Genomic DNA, 17,770 nt, shown 5'->3' on the forward strand with positions numbered 1-17,770 from the left:
GTCTTGCTATTACCAAGCACCTATTCCCCACACTCACTCTTGTCACTCTCTCTCTCTCTCTCTCCGGAGTCACTCAAATCCTAGACACTTAACAGAAGTGAGGGGTGGATTTTGTTTTTATCTTCTTTTTACAGCTCAACCTGCATCTCTCTCTGCATCTCAGATCGAACCCGCCGGTGCGTTTTGATCCTTCAATTTTCACTAACATTAGCTCAATTCCGGCTCAAGATTTCACTAAAGCCGTTCTACTCGCAAATTCTTTTCTTCTTTTTCTTTTTCTTTTAAATTGGGATTTTCTGAAACTGGTATCAGTGTTTTGACTGAGGCATTGATTTTTCTTTATTTGTAAAATTGCCTTTTGAATTATGAATTTCCTTTTTTTTTTTTTTTTTTTTATTTGGGCTAGAGCATCATGCTCTAAAAAATATTTAATCTGTGCGTATTACGGCTTAAGCTTTAAACTTCTGTTAAGAGTTTATATTTCCAAACTTCTAGTAGAGTATCTAAGCCTGATCGATTTGTGGAATTTCCCTTAGGCTAAGTTGATCAGTTATTAGTTTCTTTTTAATATTTAATTTCGTATGGGCTGTTAATTTAGAATATGAGGTACTTTGATTTTATTCTTTTTACTGTAAGTTTACATTTTGAAAGTCTGACTGTCTGTCATTTGTGTAATTACTTTGATTTAATAATGTAAGTTTGGGAATTACTGTGTGTTAAGTAATTCAACTGGAAGAAGTATGATTTAAATGCTTTAATTTTAGCAGTTAACGGTGTGTCCAACCCCCAGAAAGGGGGGCGGGGTGTCTGTGGGCTGATTAGCTGTTCTCTGATTGTAGCTAATTGTGCATTTTATATTGCTTCCAATGATATTTTTATATATTCTTGAATACATTTCCTTGTTGCCATTGTAGCTAAAGTTACATTTTTTTTTTCCTTCCAGGTAATATTTTTCTTTCTTTTGCGGCTTAGATGTTGTCATCACCCAGATAACCATATGTTCACGGCAGGCATTCTAGAGCTTGGTGTGTCAGATGATTTATAGTGGCTATATTATGCTTGATCAGTGCCACTATGGGCGTCTGTCTGAAGGAGTGGCAAGGGTTGTGGCTTCTTTGCATTCTACTTATTCTTATCGCAAGGAACGAAATTGGAGCCATCAGTCCTGATGGTGTGGTGTTTATGTATTTGTAATTTTTTTTTTTTTTTTTTGTAAACTACCCACTTCTTTTTTATAAGTAACTACCCACTGGATTCTTGATATCTCAAAGTAGCAACGCTCTGATGATTTATTTATCATCATTATTGTGCACATTTTAATCAAAACCATGTTTCTTGTACTGGGAACGGTTCTCTTTGAGATTGCTACTTATTCTTGTACATGCCACTGGTTCAGTTTGGTGGAAGCGTACACACACACACACAGAGGATGTTAAGCATAAGTTGAATTTCTTGGTGGACTTTGTTCACATTCTTCTCTCTCTCTCTCTTCCCCCCTCCCTCCCCCCTTCCTCTCTCTCGCTCACTCAGTTGTATGTATCAACTTTGCTTTGTGATCTGTAGGTGAGGCACTTCTAAGCTTCAGGACAGCAGTTGTTAGTTCAGACGGAGTCCTTCAATGGAGACCAGAAGATCCTGACCCATGTAATTGGAAGGGTGTGAAATGTGATTCAAAAACAAAGAGAGTAATATACTTGTGAGTTTTCTGAATAACCTCTAAATATGTATTCTATCTTTTTTTTTTTTTTCTTTGTTTCTCTTTCCATTACTTAGTGACATCTTATTTGTTTCTTCTATTCTTGGAGTATATGGCCTTAAAGCATTGTTTAATGAATCTATGTTGTCCTTTGGATATAACAATTTATTTCTTTTTATCAGTAAACAAAATTTTTAAGGATAGGCAATAGCCTCAAGTACACAGGACATATACAAGAGCGTCACCTATGCATGACAATCTAGTGATACAAGAAATTCATGAAAGTCCATGCTGTTAAAATCAATTATTGTCCAATGGAATAAAGTATTAAAAAAGAAAGTTCTAAGGTCATCCATTGACCGTTCATGATCTTCAAAGCTTCTATCGTTCGTCTCCCTCCAAAGACACCACCATAGGCATATCGGAACTATCTTTTAGATATGAATTCCCTGAAGGCCTCTTCAATAAGTTAGAGGATCGATCACCCTTCTCAATATCACCCAAGCTAAACCCATCTTGGCAAAGATTTCATTCCATAAGGTCATGGCATTCTCACAATGAAGTAGTCATGGCAACGCCAATACGTGACAATGAACGCCTCCTTAAGTTGTCTAAAGTGAGGATCTTCCCCAAGGAACCCATCCATGCAAAGAAAATTGCCTTAAGGGAATCGTTTGTCTTCCATACACTCTTCCACGGGAATGGACTTGCATCATGTGTATTAAGGAATTAGTAGAATCGACCTAGGTAGTTCTTATCTCTTGTATACCATCTTGTGTACTTGAGTTATGCCTATCCTTATTAATAACATCGTTTACTTATAAAAAAAAAAGGAATTAGTAGAATGAGCAGAAGATGAACTCCCCTTTCTTAGAGGGGTGCTAACAAATCTTTTCTTCATCTCCCTCCCTTCATTCGAGTAGAAGACACGAGATTGTAGAACTTCGAAAATGTATCAACTTCCAATCTTTAGTGTTTCTAAGAATGTAATATTCCATTGGGGAACACCATTGGATAAGACTAGAAGTTCCTCAATCAAGGGAGTCTTCCTACATTCTCGCTATACCAAAGATTTCTGGATACTTGAGTGCCCCATCACTACACTATATGCCATGCCAAAATTTAATTTTGGACCTGTCATCCGCCTCAAAGCGAGTATATCTAAAATAGGTATCCCATCTTCTTCTTATGTGCTTTCAAAGCTCTACCTCATGGACCTGTCACCCATCTTAGAGTGAGTATATCTAAAACATGTATCCCATCCTCTTCTTATGTGCTTTCAGAGCTCCACCTCATGTGGGCCACTCAACTTGTTTGAACTCCATCCTCTCCATTCTCCACCATATTTGATTTAATGACGATCCTCCGCAAAGCCCCCCATTCTTGTTGGTATCTCCATACCCATTTACCCAATAAAGCCTTGTTAAAAATCTGCAAATTCCGGATACCCAATAGACCTTTTGAAATTAGGAAACATACCATGGCCCATTCCGGATTTGGCAATTACTTTGTAAGTGCATGTACAATAAATACAAGCAAAACTTCTTAAGATTTTGCTCTTGATAATCTTGGGAAACAGATAATGACGGATGGAGGTGGTGCTTGTAGTTTTAATATGTTTTTCAATAAAAATACTCCTTTACCTTGCTCTTATGTTATCTTTTAAAAAGGAACAAATTTTGTCCCTATTTTTGTTTTGTATCATATTTCTTTGAACGCTATTTTGAGAGTGACTAGATCATCCAAAGTCAACCAAGTTTGGTCTTTTCCATGCCAAACCTTAGATGTCATTCAGTTGTGTTTTTCCATGCTGATTCATCCAAGGATGACATAATTAATTCTTTCAAACATTGGATGCCAATAAATTCCTTTAAGATGGTCTTTTCAATGGGTCATTATCTTTAAAGTTTCTAACTCAGTTTCATGAAGAAACTATAATATTGAAGTTTTCTTGTGCTTATGCTTCATAAATGGGATCTAAGTTTCATTGAGGGTAAGACAGGATATTGCAATTTTCCTGAAGATGGAGGTTTTTTTGGTATGGAGCAGACATCCTTCATAAACCTCTTTTCGAAAACTTTAGGAGATTATGTAATGCATGATAAATTTGATGCATGAGATAGAGAATGTGTAATGGACACCTTCTAGGACATAGTTTAGCAACCGTAATTACATGTAATGTCGCTGAATTATGATACTAAATTTACTTTTCTTAATTATCTTTCAGGAGTATTCCTTATCACAGATTGAGTGGATCTCTATCCCCTGATCTTGGGAAGCTGGAACACTTGAAGATTTTGTATGTTTTTGCCGGTCCTTTTTTTGTTTTTTCTTGTGTAATATGCGTGCTGCATCAAAATGTTTGATACTTCTGCTGATGCTATTGTGATAAATCATGTTGTAGAGCTCTTCATAACAACAACTTCTATGGGACAATTCCTTCAGAGTTGGGAAATTGCTCACAATTACAGGGAATGTAAGTACCACCATGGTTTCTCTTACAACTGATGTTTGTACATGTTTATCAACTAAATGGTATGTGATTTTATTGCTTCCCTTTTTTTTCTCCCCTCCAGTTTGAGAAACAATGTTTAGTTGTTAAAGACCATGAATTGAAGTACCTCAATACATCAAATTTCATGCTTCTTGCTGTGGAAATTACTTCTCTAGTGCATTGTAAATACATTATAAATCATATATGTGCCGCATCCATGGCATGAATTTTGAAAAGCAATCTTTTGGATGCTTAGGGCTCAGTCTATCATCTCCATGCCAACCAAGAATAAAGAATAGCAAAGGTGCCCTCCTTCCTAGGAATATTTTGTGCTCATTAACTTATATATAGTTGTCATTAAATGATGCATGTAAGCAAATTGCCTTGCCAATGGAGGAGCTAGGACTTCTGCTGGACATTTTTGTCCATCTTAAATGATTTAACCTTTCTGACTTTCTTTGTATACATGTTTCTTAAATATAATCAGTTGTTTCTTTTAAAGTATTCTTGCCCATCCCCTTTGCAATCTTTCTTCTATTAATTATAGGAATTATTTCACATATGAAAATGTAGTGTTAAGATATAATATAAGTACTTAAGGGAATGATTAGAAGCTTGAGTGAGGTCTAAAATATTTTCAGTCTGTCCTTGGTTTATCCTTCATGTCTTTAGCATATAAACGGATGTGGTCAGTATTGTAATTTGTAGTTTATTAGCCTTGATTATCATAGTGACTTAATAATGAATTGGCCCACCGAGTCTTGTATATTTATTTGCTAATGATAATGAAGAATCCTGCCTGGAACTAAGCCTCAAGAAAGTAAATGGACGTGTCTTTGTATTATGTTGACTATGATTTCTTTTTAATTTTGTAGTTAATTTCTAATTTTCTTCATTGAATAATGAAGAGACTTAGCAGTGCTGCTTTTATTCAAGTGCTTCCTATGGTTGGCAGAAAACTAATACTCAATCTAAGGGTTTTGGGAACGGCCCCTTTAAGAAAAATATGATCAATAAGAGAGGAATTCTATGTATTGAGTTATGTCACTCTACATGGATTGATTATCACTGAAGAGAAGTCCTTGATATTTCTTACAATTGCTTCTATAGCTTACTGATACCAGTGCCCTTGGATACCACTGAGAAGATTCCATTGAGAAGCTTGTCTGAGCAATCCTCCATAGGATAAGGACCCATGCTAATATTTTATAGATTTTCCTAGACTAAAGGCCATTTGCTTTCAGCTATTTAGATAGTATTATTCATGTTAGCTTGCACATTCTATTAAATCTTTCTAGTGGGGCTCATGGCACTTGTTGATTAACTTTGTGCATAAGTAAAATTTTATTTTAGAGTGGTATATCGACTTGGTGATCTAATCACATCTCAGTGGTTACATCATTATCTTTTATTTTATAACTGGGTAGTCCTATTTGTTCACTATTGAGAGGAAATGCTGTTGTCTTCTACAGATACTTGCAGGGTAACTATTTGAGTGGATCTATTCCCAGTGAATTGGGAGAGCTTTCAGAGCTTGAAACTTTGTAAGTTTTTTTTTTGGTCTCATGTTCGTCATTCTAACTCGAAAGAAAACCATATGCAACTTGTACTGAAACTTAGGAGCACTAAGCTCAAATCCAAGTTCTAATATCGTATTTTACAAGTACTTATCAAAAGAATATCTTGTTTTATAAGTGAATTTCAGTTAAAATTGTGTCTTCTGATATTACAGGGATATTTCGAGCAACTCTCTAAGTGGATATATCCCTCGGTCACTTGGGAAGTTGGATAAGCTTAATACTTTGTGAGTGTCTCCTCTGGTATTATTTTTTTATAAGTAGGATAATATTTTATTAATATAAGTAAATAGGCATAGTCCAAGTAAGCAGGAGGGATATAAACAGCATACACCTAGTTACATAAAAATGAGCTAGAAAGGGATACAAGAAAGTCACTGAAGCAAGCTCCATTAAGAACACAAGAAGATGCCCAAAGAAATCAAGAATGGAAGAAGAAACTTCTTAGCTCATCTGGAGAATGTTCTTGTTTTCAAAACTTCTACCATTCCTTTCAATCTATAAGCACCACATGATACATAGAGGAATCATCCTCCATACATCCTCACTATGTGAATTGGCCCTACATCGTTGCCAAGAAGCAAATAAATAAACCACCCTCTTGGTCATTACCCAAGCAATGCCCGTTCTATGAAAGATTTCCACCCATAACATTCTAGCCACCTCACAATGAAGTAAAAGACGGTCAACTGATTTTCCATTCTTCTAACACATATAACACCATTCCATTACGACAAGACCCCTCTTTCTCAAATTATCCAATGTCAAAACTTTCCCTGGAGTTGCTGTCCACCCAAAGAAGGCAATTTTAGTTTTTCAAATAGGTTTCCAAGGGAACGAAGTATCATTTTGGCTTGATAAAGCCTTATACAATGACCGAACAGAAAACTTCCGATTCCCAGTCTTCATCCACAGCATTCTGTCCACCTCATAATTACCAAATTGCAAGGAATACAATAAGTTATAAAAATCAGAAATGATTCCAATTTCCCAATCATGACAGCTCTACTAAAATAAACATTCCACAAAGGGAGCCCACTAGAATGATCTAAAAACTCAGACATTGAAGCCTCCTGATTAAGGGCCATCCTAAAAAGAGGGAAATGTGGTCTTAAGAGCTGAATCACCACATCATAAGTCATGCCGAATGTTTTTCATGAATTCTTTGCCTATAAAAAGCTTGAGAGATGTCTTAGTAAGACTTTTCGTGCACTCATCCCTGAAAAGATTTTTTTTTTCTTTTTTGGGGGGGGGGGGGGGGGGGGTGGGGTTTGTAACACCCCTTCCCGTAGATTAGGAGAGTTATGCACATTCATAACATAATGCCCGGTAAAGAGATTTGAAGTTATGAAAATACCTCATTTATTGAATCATAAAACTTATATAGCATGACGGTCTCTCATAACATAAAGCTGAAACATAATGAAAAGGCATAACTAGTTCTATGTGGTGATCACTTTTTTTTATAAGTATTATATATATTAATAGGAGTAACCAAGTACACTGGACGTATACAATAAAACACATCCCATACTAGAGAGCTCCTCATGACCCCAAGCCCGAATACAATGGAATACACCAAGCCCAAATTGGAATAGAACACACCTCCCCAATCCCAACCCCTTGTTTCACGTAAGACTAATACTCCACCCTGAACTCCATATATGAGGAGGTCTTCATAATATCCTCCCTTTAGTCTTTCCTCGACTTGAGCTTACTCCCTTAGCGTCGTAGTTGATTGCCCAAGAAAAGATGTTTTAACTCCCTGCTTTTCTTAGAACTTGATTTGGTTTCAAGCGAGTGGTCCACCTCAATCGCAGTGAGTAGTGCTTTAAATTGGTCTTCATATCCTCTGTATGAAAGCTTCACAATATGTTGGATCTTGTTAACCTTATGCAAAACCCAGTCTGATGGTGAACCTGCTATATTGTTTATCGGAGGAAGAGAAACCAGGGGAATAACATTATCCCCAGACACAGTTCCCAACTACACTTCCGACCCTTGACATTCCTCCTCACAAGGCTCCAACGACAAATTCATAATTTCCTCCCCGCCATGTCCTGCATTCAAATCTCGAACCTCCTTAACAACTATATTGTTATTGTCCATTGTTGTCACCATTAAGGGTTCATTCACCTTCGGCATAAGTGTCGGCTTTCCATCGACGAGGACATTGCTTGTAGGTGCTCCACCACCCAATGATCCTTTCTGTGCCACTTTGTCAGATGCTACTGCTGCCTAAGGAGGCATAAAATAGGTAGGGAAATCACTACCTTCTATTACCCCATTTTCATCTTTTGAAAGAGGCTCATGTGCTTCTTCCAATGTACTCAAAATTCTGGAAGGACCCCATCTACAACTGAAAGTGAACCTTGGAAAAATGTATCAACCCCATTTGCAACTGGTGACTGAGGGCAGTCAAAAGCAAAGCTACTGATGTGATGGGTGGTACTGGTGTCCGACGACCCTATCTGTGATGGAGTCAAGATGGCGCACTTAAGGCCTTCAAACCCATAGGATCTACCCCCCGGCCCCCCTCGTCCGTTTTCGATCCACCACCCAAACCCGTGCCAAGTTCATCCCCTTATCCACTTTAATCATAAGATCTCTCACATACTCCATAACTCTTGTCAATTGAACTCTGACAGCCCACATGACCCCCTCAACTTCTCCCACCCTCAAACACCCGACAGAGGCAACCATTCCACCCTTCAAGACATGGTGCTTACCTTCCACTTCTCCCAATGTCACCTGACATCCTATCTCCTACAAGTGCCTTAACCTTGCCTTTCGCTGCGGAACTATTCTCTGCTGGACTACCTGCTGGTGACCTCAACATTGAGGCATACGAGGCAGCTTTGACCAAGGGAGACCTTCTCACTGTCTTTCCATCAACAAACTCCCCTATGTTTGCTTGCTTCACAACAGCGGCTTTGGACCCAATGACGCTTAGAATGGAATGTAGAAAACCTTTCCATTCGATGCCATTTGCATTTTGCACCTTCTGGGATCACCAACAAACATTTCCTCCTTCCATTCTAGAAATATGAGAGTTGCAAAAAACTGCCCCTTGCGTCAATATGACATTGAAGGATGAGAACTCCATTACCCATCCTTAGCCCCCTGAAGAATCCCTCATGATAGATGAGTTCTAAACAATCCTCTATCCCCTTAGCTACCCATGAAGTTTTCGTCCCATATAGATACGTGAACTTAGCCATCCTTTTACTCCATTTAGAGATGCGAAAACTATTTCCTCCCTCTTTCGTTTCCTCCCCCTTTTGTAAAAACGAAAGATTTTGATTCCACCTTCAACCACCTCTCACCATCCATCTAAGATGAATCTAGGTCGTGCGTCGTCATCTTCCGATCCCAAATCACAGGATCATCTCCGAGGATCATCTTGCTTCATCATCTCAAGGAGAGAAGATGTTATACGGGAATAAAATGCAGATCTAAGATGTTATACGAGAAAAGAGCTATGGAACTACTTTGTCAAGGTGTGTGCAAGCTGGCTTGGACACCCACTTCGATATTAAAAAAAAAAAAAAAAAGTTTATGTAACTACTCCAGATTTGTGCCAACGAACCAAAGGAGTGGAAAATCCAGATCCCTGGAGGGAGGACCAATGCCGAAGTGCCCTCAGAGGAGTTCTCCGGGGCCCGTTAGTCTTGCTTGTGGTGGTGGCGGAGGCACAGGTTCAACGGTCGATGTCTCCTCCGAGAAATCTCCTTGCAACTGAGAATCTCGTCGATTTAGCCCCAAAGAAACACTCCAGGTCATCGGAGGGAGGACTGATGCTGAACTTCTCTCAGCAGTGTCGCCGGAGCCAGTTGATCTTGTCTGTGGTGGTGGGGTGGCGAGAAGCCTTGGGTTTTGGGTGGAGGGTGACGGTGGGGATTGGGTACCTTATCACTTATTCAAATATTTTAATCATAAACTAAATCCTTGTGGAAATAACACTTAATCCCTTGGAAGTTTTTGAAACTAATCTACTCCTAGCCTTCCAGCTCTATGTCCACGCAATCAACATATGAGACATTAAAACATAAAAAGAAATAAATGAGTTGAAGACTCAATAATAATATATCATAATATAACTTAATTTAGCTTTAGCAAAAACCTCAATGTTCCGTAACATATAAGGAATTAACAAAATCAGAATTTCATGTTGCATGATGCATGAGTGATTGACCCTATGTATTTCCTATTAATCATACATGACTTGTTCATCTTGTCTTTCACTTATTTAGTGGCCATTATTACCTGTGAGCATCGGTCTAATTGTTGTTGACCGTACATACATACCGTAACATGAGGTACCATGCTTGGGTCTGTGGCACCGTGCAACGTGTCATATCATGTAGTGATACACGTTTGGATTTGTGATATCACTTAAAATAGAGTGAACCACGCTTGAGTCCGTGGTACCGTGTAATGTCATATCATGTAGTGATACACGCTTGGGTCTGTATCACTAAAAATAGGGTGAACCACGCTGGAGTCCGGGGCACCGCACATCATGACCCATAACATGAGGCCAATTTACAATTTATTTATTATTCATGTGTTTCTTTACTAGCTTCCACAATGCATGTGAACATATTTGTCTTCATGAATTTACATGAGATGACATACGCTTGTGCATGGTATAATGTGGCATATTATTGTTTATCTTACATGATATAGCATAACATGATCCAAACTTGAATATTACGTGGCATACATGTGATTGTTATAATGTATCATCCATTCTAACAACAATCCATATCAGCATGGCAAACAAAGTTTCATTCATTCACCATGTATCATCGAATATCATAAAGGTTCATGAAAAGGGACTAACCTTGAACTGGCTCGTAGCGAGGCATGGGTTACGGTAACATGTTCATAAAAGAAGACAAAATAATTTACCACACATGAAGTTATGATCATACTACTTACTTCTTAGCGCTGCTTCTTTGTTCCCACTTCGTAGTGCGTTACCTATACAAGGTACTAGACGTTTCTAGTTTTTCTAGAAAACGTGTCATATCATTCTTCCTAATTGAACACTTGTCATGAACTTTAATAAAGCACTCCTTGAAAAATGGCTTTGGAGATATCATGAAGAGAGAGATGCTTTATGGAAGAATGTTGCTGTTAAATATGGGAGTGGGTGGGGGGATTGGTGTTCTAATAAAGTTAGAGAAGTGTATGGAGTGAGTAAGTCATCCCTGGAGAAGCTGAAGGCTGAGAAACAAAGAAGTGGAAATATAGTTGTGTGATGGGGGCTCAAGACTCACCAAGAGGAGACTGCGGGTGGCAGTGGATCTGGGTGCTAGTCATGGCGGTGCAGCTGGAGGCTCCCTCTGAACATGGTGGTGAGACATATATAGAGAGAGAGAGAGAGAACTGTCAAACCGCAAGTAACAGAGAGAGAGGAGAGTGGCGGACAGTCGTGGGCTTCCCGGAATAGTGGGGATCTGAAGGAACTTGGCTGGCCGGCGGTTTTTGGTTTACCCAGTGGTGGTCCGACGTCCTCTGTCGTAAACGGTGGGCTGAGCAACAACACAGTTGTTTTATTATTCACACTGGAGAGAGAGAAAACGACAGGGGTTTATGGGTCAACGCATGCAGTGGAAGAAGGAGGCTTACTGTCTGTCGGCGTGTTCTGTCGTGGTTTCCAGCGAGGTGGTTGTTTAATTGCTGTGAGGAAGGTCATGGTGGTGCTGTGAGGGCTGGTTTGCTGTATAGCAAACTTTGACTTTACTGGGTTCTAGCCGTGGTGGTTGCTGGTGTAAGGGAGGAATAATGTGAATAAAAAGAGAACATTTAGGCTAGGGTTTTGAAGCTTGAATTTGGCTACAAATTAGGAAACTACTCCAACTAGGAAATAAACACTAAGAGGCATATGGGCATGAAGGGTGGAAGAATCGCACTCAAATACAATCACTATCTCAAAACAGATCTTAAAAAAATAATAACATTACTAAAAATAATAATAATAATACTAATAATAATAAGAATAATAATCTTAATTCTAAATCCTAATTTAGGACCCGTATGTTACAGGGGGGGCAAGACATGTTAAGGATTTCCGTCCTATTAGCCTCATAAATGGGGTTTACAAGATTATTCTGTCCACCTAGTATTATTAAAGCTTCATAATGTTTTTCTCTTTCCCCTAGAATGGCATTTGGAATATGTTTTATTGGAACTAATAATTGTTGTTGTATTTTTGGAAATTCTGAAGCAATGTGTCAAGGAATTTTCTGATTGGATCAATACCATCTGATGGTGTGCTAATCAACTTTCCAGAAAGCTCGTAAGTACAACTTCTGATCTCATACCTTTACAATGTGTTTTTGATCATCAAGCAGTTCTTTGGTTAATAATGCAGGAGAGATACTAGGGAGGTCTTCTCTATGCTAAGTTTATTTTCTTCTATTTGTTTTATTTGCTGGAAAGAAACAAGTATTTTGAATGATATATTACCGAATATTGTTGATAAAAGGGGGGGCAATGGATTTCATTGCTTCTTTACTCTTCTTGAAAACAACTTTCCTTATGATCTGCAACCTGCCACAGTCACTGATCAGCTGTATCAAGGCTGTTGGGGTACTTAACATAATTTTTTTTTCCAATAAATTACCTTGCAGCTTTGTTGGCAATCGTGACTTGTGTGGTAAGCAAATCAGCGTGACATGCAAGGATGATGGTGGAGGACCTGGAACCAATTCTCAATCTCCAACTTCAGGTAAATTATTATGCTTTGGAACATGTTGTATTTTATTTTGCTGGAAACTGGATTATAGAAACTCCACTTCCATTTATGAACACTATTTGTGTGGTTGTTGTACTGATGTACATAGATGGTAAAATCCTGATGGGATTGAATCTTTTTGATGTTCAAAGATTTATATTTTTTATGCCATTGTATTTGATAGTGGATTAGTTTTGGTGACTTACGGAATCTAGACTTCCCTTTTGCAGCCCAAAATCAGGGTGCAAGAAAGAAGTACTCTGGGCGGCTGCTTATTAGTGCATCAGCAACAGTGGGTGCACTACTTCTAGTCGCACTTATGTGCTTCTGGGGTTGCTTTCTGTACAAGAAGTTTGGTAAAAATGATGGTAAAAGTCTTGCAATGGATGTCAGTGGAGGTACCTTTTCTTGGCTAAAATCAGTTCTATTAAATCTTTTTGAGCTTTTTTTCATTGGGATCCATGCCTACTAGAGTTTGTAGAACTCAAGATCTCTATTTAATGAGTATTTATTTGTCAGGTGCTTCAATAGTAATGTTTCACGGAGATTTGCCATACTCTTCAAAAGACATCATAAAGAAATTGGAGGCTTTGAATGAGGAGCACGTAATAGGTTGTGGGGGCTTTGGAACAGTGTACAAGCTTGCTATGGATGATGGCAATGTATTTGCTTTGAAAAGAATTATAAAAATGAATGAGGGCTTTGATCGTTTTTTTGAGAGAGAGCTGGAAATTCTTGGAAGCATTAAACACCGATACCTAGTGAATTTGAGAGGTTATTGCAACTCTCCTACATCAAAATTGTTAATTTACGATTTCCTTCCTGGTGGTAGCCTTGATGAAGCTCTTCATGGTACGAAATTTTTTTTCTCTTCTTTTATGTTATCTTCTTTGTTTCTGTAACTTTACAAATTGAATAGGTGAACCCACGTCATAAAATTGTTGATCTGGCTGGACATTGAGGGACATGTGACTTGTAGAGTAACATAACGTACCTGCCAAGAAGTGACACAACATGCCCATAATTAGGAGGCATCTGGAGGAAATTAGATTTAGTCCATTCCAGACATGATATTAGAATTACATTGTTGCTTGATTTACTTCTGTGGAGCATTCTTTATGTTGCTTGTCCTGGACAACCACATTCATATGTTGGCTGGTAGTCTTTTAGTTAAATTTTCAACCCAATGTAAAGAAAAAGGGATGAGTTATTTGTAAAATTATTGCAACTGCGCATAGATGTGAAGGGTTTTTATGCAACTTATAAGTGGATGTTATGTGTTCCTAAGAATTCAGAATAGCCAAAAAAATAATGTTATGGTTGTTCATCAAATCTACTTCAAGCAACATCATGGGAGCAATATCATGTAGATTTTTGTGACATTATTCTCATTTACCATACGCTCTTTTCTTTGGGTTCAATATTCTTGAGGTTATATTTCTTAATTATATTGATTTATTGCATGGAACTAAGTCCCTGCCTGCAAAACAATAATGGCTCCTAATGCATTTTATAGAAAGATCCGAGCAGCTTGACTGGGATGCAAGATTGAATATCATTCTAGGAGCTGCAAAAGGACTGGCATACTTGCATCATGATTGTTCTCCCAGGATCATTCATCGAGACATAAAGTCAAGTAATATTTTGCTTGATAGCAATCTCGAGGCTCGAGTGTCTGACTTTGGACTTGCCAAACTTTTGGAGGATGAAGAATCACACATAACGACCATCGTCGCTGGAACATTTGGTTATCTGGCCCCAGGTATGCAATGTCAATTGCAATTATCACTTGAACTTCAATTTTAAGATAGATAAGAAAATGGTTCTTTGTAGGTTTGTACCCATGAAGAGAGGCCAAACCAGTTGGAAAATAATTGGTTTGCTGTTTACCTATGTAGGTCACATGCTACCAAAAAAACTTCATATAATAGCGTAGCCTGTAAAATGGTTGTGAATATTGACTTTGCACATTCCCTTTCCTTTATTTTTTCTCTAGTACATAATTTGCTTCAAGAGAGAGATGAAGATAAAATACAACCATTTCTTAAAGAATTCATTAAGAGATTTTGTAAGTAGTTGCTCACCTGCGTGATGCACTGGAATTATCGTTTTTTAATTCTATTATATTTTCAGTTTTGTTTATAACCTTGTCATGAAGTTGTTTGAATATGGTTTCCTTTGATTACTAGTTTTAATGAATTATAAATAGAGCAAAGCAGATGAAAGATAGCATGGTATTCTTGACCTTTAGTATTCCATGGCCTTTTAAATTTTTTAAATTTATGGTCAGTTAATTCAAAAATGGATGCCATCGCCCAGCAGGAGCAAAGCTATTGCTTTGAAAATTATATAAAAGAAAAAAGGCTATAGATATAGATGAAAGAAGAGGAAGTGTTCCTAACCTTTAAAATTCCACGACTTTTCAAATTATTTTAAAATTAGGGTCATTTAACACGTGAAGGGATGGCGTGGCTCAATGGGAGTACAAGGTTTTGTAGCATATTATTGGCTTGATGTCTGGTACAATGAACTAGTAAAAGATTGGTAAATTTGACTTTCTACTCCTTGCATAAGAGGTTCTCTGTAAATAGTGGTAAATTTGATTTGCTACTCCTTGCAAAAAAGGCGTCCTGTAAATATGGAGGGTGCTTAAATCAGTTGCCTAGAGTAAGGGAATGTTTGGTAAGTGAAGTTTTTCTAGTTTCTGAGAATTCTTTAAAAAAGTCTTGAGATGTGGATGATATTAGGCTTTATTGAAAGTGGGTATGAAAATAAGTTGTTTGTATACAAATTTTCAAATGTGTTTCGTATTGGGTTTTGTAAAAGTGGGTATGTAGAATAAAAAGTTGTTTGGATAAATAATAATAATAATAATAATAATAATAATAATAATAATAATAATAATAATAATAATAAATAAATAAACTTTAGATGTGTTTTGTATTGGCTTTTGTGAAATTTGTTTTGGTTCTTGTGTTTTTTGTCCCAATAACTGAGGCAAATGACTTAGATGAAAAAGATATTTTATAAGAAACTCCTAACTCAAACATAGCCTAAGTTCTCTTCGGTGATATTTATTATATGATTATCTAAGGAAGGAGAGGAGAGGTTCCTAGCATGCATATGCTGGCCTGTTCTCTTTTCTAAAGAACAAATATGGACCATATGTTGTTTTCACTTACAAACTGCATGGTGATCTATCTTTAATTCTGTATATTGCTCAACTGGCAGAATATATGCAAAGTGGTAGAGCAACAGAAAAGACTGATGTTTATAGTTTTGGGGTTCTGGTGCTTGAAGTGTTGAGCGGCAAGCGACCAACAGATGCTTCGTTTATTGAGAAGGGCCTGAACATTGTTGGCTGGGTATGTCTCTTTCCTAGCTTATACTAGCAATCAAAATACTTTCTTTTCAAACCATATTGGGAATTACTTTTTAAAATGTCCTTTGTTTGGGAATTCCATTACTTTAGCTCCTCTATAGCCTGCAATCTTTCTTGCATTTTTCATCGACACTTGTCTAGAAATAAAACCCAATTCCCTTTTGATGGCCTCCAGCATATCCTCTTTCTCTGGATTGCAGGAGTAAGATAAAACTATTTCTGCGATTTAAGTTATGACTTGCCCTAATTTTCAGTGTTGGTCTTTGTGAGCATGATGAACACTCCGTTCCAATTGAAGTTAAAAATTCTTAAAAAACAGCATTCAAGTGAAATATCTGCATTGTCCTCATAAAGTTGTCTGCTGAACAAAGCCTTGTGAACTACTTGGGTTGCGTGGGAAAATACATCTTAAAAAGCATGGTCCTTGTACTTGGATCATTGTCTACAAATTTTATCGATTCTTTGAAAATATCTCCTGAGAATAGTGAATACTCTCTTTCCTTGTTCACTTTCCACCATTGAAAGTCTTAATTAAGCTGAGTTTTCAACATATAAGAAACTGGGTTGAACATGAAAAGCTAAACTGATCATATACATGAACATTGTGAAATTCTTTGAAATCTGGATTATCTTCAGTTAATAGACATAATTTGGAATTGGAATGGTTGCTGTGCTGAATTTCTCTTTTTTATGGAACTTGGTATTTATGTAACATGCAAATACCACCAAGAACGAACCTTAATAAAGGTTGTTACATTCTTTTGCTGAGATTCTCCCTGGAGATCAAGTTTTATACTAGAGGCAAAAAAAAAAAAAAACAGAAATAATCCGCATTTTACATAGCGATTGTTTAGTTTTTCCTGATTAATCCTTAGGAATGGAGTCCGTGCATTGCCCATACATGAAACGGAGAGTGCCTGCCATTGATAAGCTGGGTATTAGTTTCGCATCACACATCGGATACAAAAATATAACTGATGAAAGACCTGCTCATTATATTAGAAAGTATTAGAATAAGATTCTTTGAGATAAAAGAAAATTCAATCCAAGCCTGCGGGCCCTTGTTCAAAATTTCTCCTGTAGGTGCTGAAACACCCTACTCCATTAATTGCTTTTTGTCAGTATTAGTAAGATAAACTACCTTTTGGGCTACATCTTTCTTATTGTCTAACAAAATCTTTGAATAAATTGGAAAGCAAAACTTCTTTTTAAGAATGGTAGTTAATATGGTTTCTGAAGCTTCCATTATCTTATAAGAATTGGAATCCTCTGTACAGAACAAATAAAAGAAAAACAAGAATTACAATTCTTTTTCTTTTTTGTTTATTTGCTTTCGATCTCCATCATTGTCAGTCTGTGTCTGCAAGTCTCTCTCTCCATTTCCTTTGTTTTCCTTTTCTTGTGAGATGTTTTCCCAGCGGCAGATAACAAGTAAGAGCTAATCCAGTTGGTACTTCGTGACATTTGCTTTTCCACTTTGCACGTTTCCTTTGTTCATGTAGTGCATAATTCCGAGAGCTCCATAATGATGGAAGAGTCCAGGTAGGGCAACTTTGCTCAAGACTGGAATACTAACCCCACTCTGAATCACTTTCAATGCTCCCGGAACCACTTGGAACGATCTTCTGTAGATATGACTTCCAGCCTTTTGGTTCTGCAAAAAATCTCTCGAAATAAATGGAGTGATCTGTACCTTTTGATTTGGAAAGATCTAATTTTGGATTTATGCATTATTTGTTGGTTCTCTGGCAATGGATCTCATTTTTAAATGGAGCCTTTCAAGCGATAGCCCATCAGCCTCTTCCCACCACATACCCATCTACATGATTGCCATAAACTTGGGGGCATTTGCACTGCTCTTCTTGTCAATTAGTTC

The 17,770-nt window shown here is 37.5% G+C and overlaps 1 protein-coding gene across 1 annotated transcript in view; it reads left to right on the forward strand.

Annotated features, from left to right (window-relative positions):
* LOC122281144 (LRR receptor-like serine/threonine-protein kinase FEI 1) overlaps positions 1-17,770 on the forward strand; it is an 18,443-nt gene continuing 673 nt past the window's right edge. Inside the window, exons 1-13 of the mRNA XM_043092441.1 lie at positions 1-176; positions 944-1,171; positions 1,564-1,696; positions 3,924-3,995; positions 4,101-4,172; positions 5,663-5,734; positions 5,923-5,994; positions 12,003-12,074; positions 12,409-12,506; positions 12,743-12,910; positions 13,032-13,364; positions 14,029-14,274; positions 15,744-15,877. Of these exons, the coding sequence (XP_042948375.1) occupies positions 1,075-1,171; positions 1,564-1,696; positions 3,924-3,995; positions 4,101-4,172; positions 5,663-5,734; positions 5,923-5,994; positions 12,003-12,074; positions 12,409-12,506; positions 12,743-12,910; positions 13,032-13,364; positions 14,029-14,274; positions 15,744-15,877 (1,569 nt within the window). The 5' untranslated portion in view covers positions 1-176; positions 944-1,074. The remainder of the gene's footprint in view (positions 177-943; positions 1,172-1,563; positions 1,697-3,923; positions 3,996-4,100; positions 4,173-5,662; positions 5,735-5,922; positions 5,995-12,002; positions 12,075-12,408; positions 12,507-12,742; positions 12,911-13,031; positions 13,365-14,028; positions 14,275-15,743; positions 15,878-17,770) is intronic.

This window comes from Carya illinoinensis, chromosome 11 (assembly GCF_018687715.1).
Source record: "Carya illinoinensis cultivar Pawnee chromosome 11, C.illinoinensisPawnee_v1, whole genome shotgun sequence".
Classification (NCBI taxonomy): domain Eukaryota; kingdom Viridiplantae; phylum Streptophyta; class Magnoliopsida; order Fagales; family Juglandaceae; genus Carya; species Carya illinoinensis.